At 40.3% G+C, this 10,357-nt stretch overlaps 1 protein-coding gene across 1 annotated transcript in view; it reads left to right on the top strand.

Moving 5' to 3' along the window:
- The first annotated feature begins 1,756 nt into the window (after positions 1-1,756).
- The window catches only part of LOC108794370 (ephrin type-A receptor 6-like), a 152,973-nt gene continuing 144,372 nt past the window's right edge, over positions 1,757-10,357 (top strand). The window contains exon 1 of the mRNA XM_018565401.1: positions 1,757-1,996. Within this exon, the coding sequence (XP_018420903.1) occupies positions 1,894-1,996 (103 nt within the window). The 5' untranslated portion in view covers positions 1,757-1,893. The remainder of the gene's footprint in view (positions 1,997-10,357) is intronic.

Below are 10,357 nucleotides of genomic sequence, written 5' to 3'. Positions count from 1 at the left end.
TAAACGAAGCTCCCCCTCTCTCCGCCGTGCACCCTCTCCCCCCCCGCCGTGCATCCTCTCTGAGTAGTGGTTAAGTGAATTCAGCTTTTTATGCATTTGAACCTATGCAGCCTGAGAAGAAAGCAGCTGCTTTTCCCACGCTCTGCCCCGACGCATGCACAGCTCGGAGAGCGCTTGTCTGGTGCGCTAACCCCCTCTAGCGCCGAGCACCTTGTCACCTCCAGCCCAGAGCCTCCGTGTGCCTGGCTCTCCTTCCCCTCCACAGTAGACAGACATCGGAGCAGCCGGCTCCTCTCACTCCCCCCTGCATCCTCCTCCCCGCACCCTGCTGCTGCTGCCAGCCTAGCCGTCCGCCTGGCTTCGGGGCACGCTTGCCTTTAACCATCCCGACGCCAAGGACCGCTGATGCTCCATCGTACCGCAGCGAGAGAAGAAGAGGGGCTGTAGACCAGCGATGAATGGGAGGCGGCACTGAACGCGTTAATGGGCGCCTTGCGCTTCTCGCCGCCAGCCGGGGCTTAAAGGGCAATCCGTTCTAATGGCAGATGTGCAGAAGCACTTGTCAAGTTGATTATATCTCAGCAAGTTTTTTTTGTTGTTGTTGTTGTTGCTACAGAGGGGCGCTCCATGCTTGGAATATGAGATGTCCTGTCTGCAACCTTGAGGACTGATTCCCCGGAGTGTGCAGAAGAGAGAGAGATGGAATTTCCCTGCCACTGACTTTGCTGGAGGATTTGGGAGGAAGCAGGAGATGTGCTGCTGATGGGTGGAGGGGGATGGGGGCTCTGTCATGTGAAGGGAGTGTCCTGCAAGGAGCTTTCAAACTTTCCACCTGCAGCCCCAGGCACAGCCAGGGAGCAGGACTTGGTGCGCGTCAATTGACTGATGACTGGGTGGTCAGTAGCATTAGCAGCAGCATCAGCACCAGCGCTCACCCACTGATCCTCAGCTCATGCATCATGCACAGCTTGACTATCTTCAGCCAATACCTCACACCGTCTGTGCACTCAGCCAGGCTGGTATATAGCACATAGCAAAAAAAAAGCCTATCCTCAGCACCAAACTGCGCATCAAAGAGCCAGGGTTGCAGACAAGACTAGGGAAGCTCTGGAATACCCTTCGCCTCTGCACGCTGGAGTTCCTTCAGCATCATGCTGCGCTGGAATTAACACTTGGCACACGCTGCAAGCCATCAGTGGCCACGACAGACCTCAGTCAATTCACCCCAAGGCTCCAGGGTCCATGGACTCAAGTCACCTCCTCACTACAGATCAATAGGAAGATGATCAGCACACTGCACATCCAACTCAGGGGCCACAGCGCTGCCTGGTGCGTCTAGCTGAGCCACATCGCTGCCCGGTGCGTTTTGATGAGCCACCCTTGCTCCAAGTGGGGCTTCAGCTTGGCATCTGTTGGGCTGCAACGCATAGACTTGACTTCAGAACCCAAACGGGACCACTATCTGTCAACCCATGGAGCGTCTATAGGGACTATAGAGGCACAAGTGTAACTTTAATGTTAGTTGTTGGTGTGATTGCTTGCCGACAATTCGCCTCTGCCTGCAGTCTTATGCAAGAACAATTCCATGAACCTGGATTTTACCTGAGCGGGTGTTTTTTTTTTATTTTAGGCAACTGTATGCACATGTAATAGAAACATTCTGTTCTTCCTAAGGAGGGAAAGTCAACCCAGTTGAGGAACATAGGAGTATAATGCTGTTTTGCACAAAAGACATTTTGCGAAATTATCTCTTCTGATCGTCGCTTTTATTACCTCTAGTCGTGGTGCTCGCCACGCCCCCGCGGATCCTTCCACTGGGATTGTATTGGTTTGTTGACTGTTCAGAGAGGAAGGTAGGGGAGCTGGAGCGGTGTTTGGTGCTTGAGAAGAGTCATGGAGCCGTGCGATGGGAGAACTCTGTTAGTGAGGGTTTCTTTCTTCCTTCCCCTCCTCTCCAAGTTCTTAGTCGGCTCCAGTCACTTTTCTGACAACCAAGGTAAGGACTGACAAGTGTCGGGCATGGTATTTTGTTGATGCTGATAGACATGCAGATGAAGTGGCCTCTGTATATAGCAAACCTCTGTTTAATTACTTTATTAGCGCTGGGAATACACATGTTGCAGATACTATTTGGTCAATGTGGAGTTTACTATACTTTACACCATTGACAATTTATGTGCCTGTACAAACTCGTGTGTATAACATTTTACCACCACCACCAGCATCACTACCACTATCAATACCACTATCACCACCACTATCACCACCAATACCACTATCACCACCACTATCACCACCACCAATACCACTATAGCCACTATCACCACCACTACCACTATCACCACCACTATCATCACCACTACCACTATCAACACCACCACACTATCAACACCACTATCAGCTCCACCAATACCACTATAACCACCAATACTACTATAACCACCACCACTATCACTACCACTATCACCATCACTACCAATATCACCACCACATTTACCACCACTACCACTATCTCCACCACTACCACTATCAACACCACCACCACCACACTATCACTACCACTATCACCACCACTACCACTATCACCACCACTACCACTATCACCACCACTACCAGTACCGCTATTACCACCACGTTTACCACCACTATCACCACCACTACCACTATCGTCACCACCATAACCATTCTGTTATAGACGTGAAAAGAACTTGGAACTTCAGTTATAAATGTAAATCAGTTGGTTCTCTGAAAGGGGCTGCTGCAACACATAAACTATTTATTCTAAGAAAAGGCCTTATCATTAAAATACTAACAGTCTGTCTCTTGTGTTATTATTTGCTGTTGGCAAGAGTTGAGCGTGTTTTAAGTATATGTGATTCCCTGCAGGTGGTGGAATCCTCAGTCCCAGCTGGAGCTTATTACAATGAATATTATTGACTTTCTAGGTCCAAATGCTATGACTTCTTGGTTAAGATGTACAAAGCTCAGAGATTCAATACAATTTTCTATTTTATTCTTACAGCTTGATGCTGTAGTAGACTGCCTCCGTCTCATAGATTAAAAAAGGAAAAAAAAAAAAAAAGGCAAAGGTTAGTCTTGTAGTATCATGTGGATACAAGGGCATGCAGGATGTATACAGCTTATAAAGAATTGTTCATCAGTCATATAAGTTATAAATTACGCATGTCAACACTTGTCTGTATTTATGTTCGTATACAAGTTTAGTATGGTACAGAAGTGAAAGGATAAATAATTGCCCATATGAATGACAAGTTACAAATTACATTTCCTAGTATACATTTGAAAATAAATCAATGTAGCCGTAGACAACATCTTTAATTTTACATTTTATACATTGCTGTTAGTAAGGTCCATGATATATGTGACAGGTGTTAAATGGCTCAGCCATTGGCTTATTGACCACCCTGCGATATTGCACAGACTGCGCATCCTGTGTAATTGCATGCACTGCTTGACTCTAATGTGACAATAAGTTTGTTCTCCCACATTAACCAGAATTCCTGATATTGGCCTGTTTATAAGAGCATGCTTGAGAGATGCATGACATTCCATGTAATAAATGTTCAGTTCATTACACTAAATATATAACTGAGTATATGAATAAATGTTAATGTATATTCACGAGCTTCAAGTCCATACCATTAGTTGGTGCAATTCATGTTTTTTTGGTTACAGTTTTATTTGACTATTACCGTAACCTGTAACAGTGCTGGATTACAGGGCCCATCATTGCCTAGCAGGGAGGATGATGAGAGCTGTGTGTTGGCCTTGTGCATAAAGGACAGTATACCTGGTAAATTTCACTATAAGATATTTTTTTTTCGGTAGATAAGAATTTTTTATCGACTTGAAAAAAAAAATGGACACCACTTCCCATGTTCATTGTTCTACGCAGAGTGTGAAATGTTGTATCTTACAAATATATACCATTAAGAATGGATTACATGCTCTGTAATTTGAAAACATCACTAGAAAATGATGTATTGATGCACACAACAAGGCAACCAGGGTAAATCAATTTGACAAAACACTATAAGCAGTAAAATTGTACACTTAAACTGTAAAATTACTGAGTGCATTGCTTAAATACATGTTTCTCCAGAGTAATCTCTCAGGAAATATATCTGTCAAGTACAGAAAACCCTAATTTTTTTTGTTTTTAACAAACAACTTAGGATGCCGCGCTAATGTTTTTTTTTTGTGTGCGATGCTTTGTTTAAATTGACAGAAATGCAAATTGCAGTTGTTCTTTGATAGTTTCTGCTTGTTTACGTTTGATCAGATGGCTGCTGTGAGTTTGAGTTTGCAAAACAATAATAATAATAACAATAGAAAGTTGCTGTTGGGCTTATTGGGTAAGTCTTTGCAAAGTTGTATCAATTCCCTTTTGTCCTCTTCGCTAATTCTGTCTGATTTGGGCTGCCTAAAGATAAATATGCTGTGTAAAGTGAAGAAGCCCATTGCGGCAAATCAGATGTAATCCTTACTCAGGACAAGAAAAGTTGGTAGCTTGGTGATTGTTAGTTACAGAACTTAGCACATTTTATGCATGGTATATGTCACACATGTTATTGTGTGTAACAAATCAAATAACTTCCCTTGTTGCCTAGTTTTGTTTTTGTTTATTGCATGTTGATATATATGAGCTGATTATCTACGTTCTGTTAAGAAAATTGGTTTTATTTATAATTTGGTCATATTGTCCAATGTGCTCTGGAGAAAATGGATGCACATCTATGGCCATTATTGCCTTTTTTATGCTAAGTTAAACGGACCATTAAATCAACTATAATTAAAAAATTGTCTGTTCATATTTCTTACAACTTAAGACAGAGACAGGGGTTGATTTACTAAAGGAGAAGTAGAGCATGTTCACTTTGCAAGGAAATTTCCCCTTAGCTTAGTGAATGTAGTGGAAGAGTACCCAATCATAAACAAGGGAAAAAAACCAAAAACAGTATTTCTGTTTGCATGTGATTGGATAATGGAAGTCGGCAGAGCTTCATCTGTTTCACTAAGCTAAGGGAAAATTCCCTTGTAAAGTGAAAATTCACTTTGCTTGGTGGACAGTCTATTTGCCTTTAGTCTTTCAGCCTCACAGATACTGTATGTTAGCAGCAGGCGTTATAGAGAAAAAGGTCCCGGACTCCAGCAATATAATAAGCTAAAAATATATCTGTGACACATTTGCTTTTGTGGATATACAATACAGCCAGAATTCAGTACAAGTCACAGTAGTTTCAGTTGGGTAAATAGACACTAATTAAATTGCTTTAATTATTGCTTGTATATCAAAATAGCAGGGTTGTTCACTAAAGGGTGAAGTGTTTGTATATGGCAGAACAATCTAGAACAACATAGCTGAACTGGAGAGTGAGCTGAATAGGAGAATTTTTCCAAATAAGCTATATTGTAGGATATTGTTCCCTTATACTCCCTTCTCCAAACTTTTCACCCTTTAGTGGATAACCCTGTAGGTTAGATGTTCCTTACTTTGGTGTGATAGGAATCTCACTATTGCACTTTATTAAATGACCTTCATGAGATAATCTATCCACCTAACTATGTCGTAACATTTTGCAATGTTTGAAGACGGTAAACGGGATAAACATTGTAAATATAATATTGAGACTATGGGGGCGATTTACTAACCTAAACACACGCACGCACCAGGTGCGTGTGATTTTTGCACAGCAAAGCGTATTTATCAACCAAAAAGTCTCTATAAGCATGTTTCCACTAATGCCATATATGGAAAAATCATGCACATGATGCATATATAATGCTGCTTCACAGTTTAGACAAAAATGGTTAGCTCATGCATTTACATTCCTGCATTCATCAACGCAAGCAACACAATGTAGAGCTAATTTACACAACATCACCTTGCAATTCAGGGCAAAGGTGTTTAGATTCCACCCATAGATCATGCTGGAAGGGAACACACTACAGAGGTGTATACATGTTCGTGGTGTGTTTATAAGGTTAGTAAATCAACCCCTAATTCTCAAGCGATAGTCATTCATCAAATCCTTTGACTGAAACTATGGTAGATGGTTCTGACTTTAGCTTTATTAGCATCCAAGAACATTATGTGCCTATCATCTATGGTTTTGTTTGCTGATTCTAATGATATAATATAAGACCATATGACTTATGTGGTCACACACCTTTTAATGATAATTGGCTGCCATGCTGATCCAATGGCTTCAGTACTTTCCATGTCAGTGCTTGTTTTTGGGCAGAGACCTTATAACTTGTATTCAAGCCAGGGAGAGCCATTTTCTTTTGGCTCTCCCTGGCTAAAGGAGTAGAGAATTTCCATTGCAGTAGTAAAGCTGTGTTTACTTAAAGTGTATCTAAACCTAAAAACAAAAACGTAACATGTTGCAGCATACCAATCGTTAGATGTGGTGTTGTATTAGTTTTCTTTTCAGGCTTGTTTACTCTATTATTATTATTATACAATATTTTTATGTAATGATTGGACTGAATATAGGTTTTGCGGTAGTAAGATTATACATTTTTCAGGTTTATCATAAATTATCCTGAATAAAAAACAATAGGCTGAAGAGCATTTGTAAGAAGTGTGTTGTGGCTATATAGGGTATAGCTGCAGACAGGGTAAAGGAGCCCATATGTTCTGGGGACCCAGCAATCTTTATGTACAACCTGTGTGCTCACACTACACACAGGAAAAAGGAGCTGTCTCCTTTCCTTTACAGCTGAAGTAAAGGGTCTATAAAAATAAGGAGCTTTTAGCCATAATGCACAACATATAAGCACATTATGGCATGCTAACCTGACAAACTGATCACCTCCAGTGCTGCTCTCCTCCATCCCCAGTGCTTCCATTCCCCCCCCCCCCCCCCCCGGTCTTTCACTGGGTTTTGAAATCCCCCCCCCCCCCCCTCCCGTCTTCTTCTGGGTTTTGAGACTTCAAATGCTTAATTGGCAGGGATCCAATGACATAACTCCCACAAATGTGCACGGGGGTCACTTCACCTTGGCATGCCGGGTCTGTGCACTAAGTTGCGTGTGCACGGCTCATTGTACAGAAAAAAAAATGCTGAATGGCAGCTTGCAGCTTTTAGGGTAGAAGAGACTTACATAGGCTATGCTCCTTAAAAATGACAGCTGATGTCTATTGTTTGAGGTTTTTTCTCGTTGTTGTCAATGGAGCTGTCTCCTAAAACAATTCTGCATTGGACAGACTGGCTCCTGAATTCTATATAAACCCACCCATGTTCTAGGGAAATACATATTTTCTTTTTTGGTTTACTTTCTCTTTAAATAAATTAGATTGCAGTGGCAAATCATTATTCTTGGCACATGAAACAAGGAATCTGATTGGTCACTTTTAACAACCATCCCAGTTTTTTTTTTTAAATGCTCCCCACATTTTGATTAATGAGAAATGATAGGGCCCCTGATTTTAGTAACACTTCTGAACTTCACCTGGTAAGCTAAAGATAACCAAATTAAATTACATGAATTCAAAATCCATCTGTGTCTTACAAAGCGTGATTCTATTTGTATTCACCTAAATTCTCACTAAAGTGTATAATGAGCCAGAATTCTTCATGAAAATACAAAAAGGAGCATAGGTGGACATATAACATGTTCATCAATGCCTTAGTTATATTATTTCTATTCCTCACTGTGTAATAAAATGTCCATTTTCACACAGGTGTGCCATTGATTGAAAAAGTGATATATTAATGTGACACTGCTCTCAAACCTGTAATGCATCAAAACATTTTTTTTTTCCATGTCGTGGTTTCATGTTGCCGTACATCGGCGTACAGAACTAATTAGGGAGAGCGTGTGTCTGAGCTGAGACGCTGTGACAGGTGTGGTATCTGTACAGATGCGTCCTCAGATAGGAATATGATTTAATACCATGCTCACAATGGAGATTTTGAAAACAAAAGCAAAATCAATACAAAAATAAGCTTTATTAAATGCTGACATTTAGCACCATATATCTTGAATGTCAGAATGTCAAAAAGTAAGTAATATTTGACTTTTCAATGACTGCAGGCTGATTTCGTCAAAATTAATACTTTAATATTCCTTACATTCTTTAAAAGGTTACAGATCAATGTTGTTTCAAACTCACAGAGAGTGGAAAATGCACAGACACATACATAAACACCATATATCTGTTTAATAATAAGGGTAGCAGGGTTATGGCTGAGGATATAAAGTCAGAAATCTGAACTAAGGCATGTAAAACATACAGCTGTTATATTAAACACTGTTACAAAGATGAATGCAGTAAAGTTCTATCCACTCATGTTTTATTGAAAGGTATCATAGCAGTAGAAAGTCAAACACACAGCCAAGGCAATTGATTTGCTATAGGAGTAGAGAATTTTCATTGCAGTAGTAAAGCTGTGTTTACTTAAAGTGTATCTAAACCTAAAAACAAAAATGTAACATGTTGCAGCATACCAATCTTTAGATGTGGTGGTTGTATTAGTTTTTTTTTCAGGCTTCTCCCCTCTATTATTATTATTTAGGATTTACATAGCACCAACAGTTTGTGCAGCAATCTACATAATGGAGGGAGACAGTACGGTTACAATACAATTTCAATACAGGAAGGTTAGGAGAGGCCGGCCCATGAGAGCTTACAACTCGCTTACCTTGTGATCCTGCCAATAACATACTTTCTGTTTAAGGGTGACAAAGCTACCGTTTCTATGAAGGAACAGTGTTGTCACCCGGGACGGAAGTGTGTTAGGCTATTGGGCTACCTATCTGATAGACCTATTAGGTAACCCAATGGCTAACTGAGGGAGCTGGCATTGCAGGCTGACAACGCTGCCTGCAATGGCACTTGTCAGCTTGAAATGAGAAGTGTTGTTACTGACAGATCCACCAAATAAGACCGTTTGCAAAAGACACAAATTTGCTCTATACAGTGAGACATGGTGCCAGACACATTGAAAAATAGATTTTGGGTTTCCAAAAACGTTAAAGCATCTGTAATAATATGCGTAACATACTGAAGCAAACATTCACATCAATTGTATTTTCTAACTTCAAAAACTCCACATTAATGTTACAAAAGGTTCCAAATACATTAAAGTGACACTAAATTCAGAAATTAAATCTTAAAAATAGATAAGTATTTATTTAAGTAGCTATTGATAAAAATGTATCTTATATGTGCATTACTCAGCTGTAGATCCTCAAATCATCTCTGAATGTATGCTGACACTGTCTTTCCTTCTGGAGGGTGGTTACTTTTGTTCACCATGGTCCCTGTGTGTTGTAAAGTAGCCACCGCTCCAAACTCATTCCTGTTATGGACTACAATCTCATGTTTAATTTACTCAATTGTATTAAGATTGTAGTCCATTAGGAGAGTGAGCGTGGAGCAGTGGCTACTTTACAACACACACACGGACAAATGAGAACAACAGTAGCCACCCTCCAGAAGGAAGGACAGTGTCAGCACCAATTCAGAAATGATTTGAGGATCTACAGCTGAGTGATACACAAATAAGATACATTTTTGTTAATAGTTAAGGTATTTGAATGCATTTGTAAGATTTAACCCCTGAGTTTATTGTCACTTTAAAAACTTATTTTTCCATGTTCATGTGACTGCAACAACTCCCGGATCATTGCTTCTGACAAGGGTTGGGGCTTGATACTAGCTGGTGCCTATGACATAGCTGGTAACTACACCTTTGACACCTGTGATGACCAACAGGAACCACTGGCAATTAATCTCTGCAAGGCAGAAGAGAGTACACATCCTAACAACACTATCTTTGTGTTTATGGCTGTGATTACCGTATATACTCGAGTATAAGCCGTCCCGAATATAAGCCGAGGTACCTAATTTTAGCCAAAAAAACTGGGAAAAAGTATTGACCCGAATATAAGCCGAGGGTGTGAAATGAGGCAGCTACTGGTAGATAGATACCAATTAAATTACATTAATATTTATTTAAAAGAAAAATAACCTAGCTCTGTAAGTGGAAAAGGGGGTACAGGGCTACATATCATGTACTACGGATCATTTAACCCATTCATATTAGCAGAGGATAATTGTAAATCTATTGTTCAGTGCACTCTATATGTAGTATATAGTACATGTACATATAGAGTGCCTGCAACAATACATTTACAATGATCCTCTGCTAACATGAATGGGTTAAATGATCCATAGTACAGGGCTACATACAGATCATTTAATACATTCATGTTAGTATAATTGTAAATGTATTGTCTGCACTGTATTAGCAGTATATACTCTATATAGAGTATATACTGCTAATACAGTGCAGACAATACATATATAATTGCTTAATTAATC

This window comes from Nanorana parkeri, unplaced genomic scaffold, assembly GCF_000935625.1.
Source record: "Nanorana parkeri isolate BGI_ZX_2015 unplaced genomic scaffold, ASM93562v1 scaffold842, whole genome shotgun sequence".
NCBI lineage: Eukaryota > Metazoa > Chordata > Amphibia > Anura > Dicroglossidae > Nanorana > Nanorana parkeri.
Note: the sequence above shows the minus strand (reverse complement) of the source record. Positions and strands in the feature narration are given on the sequence as shown.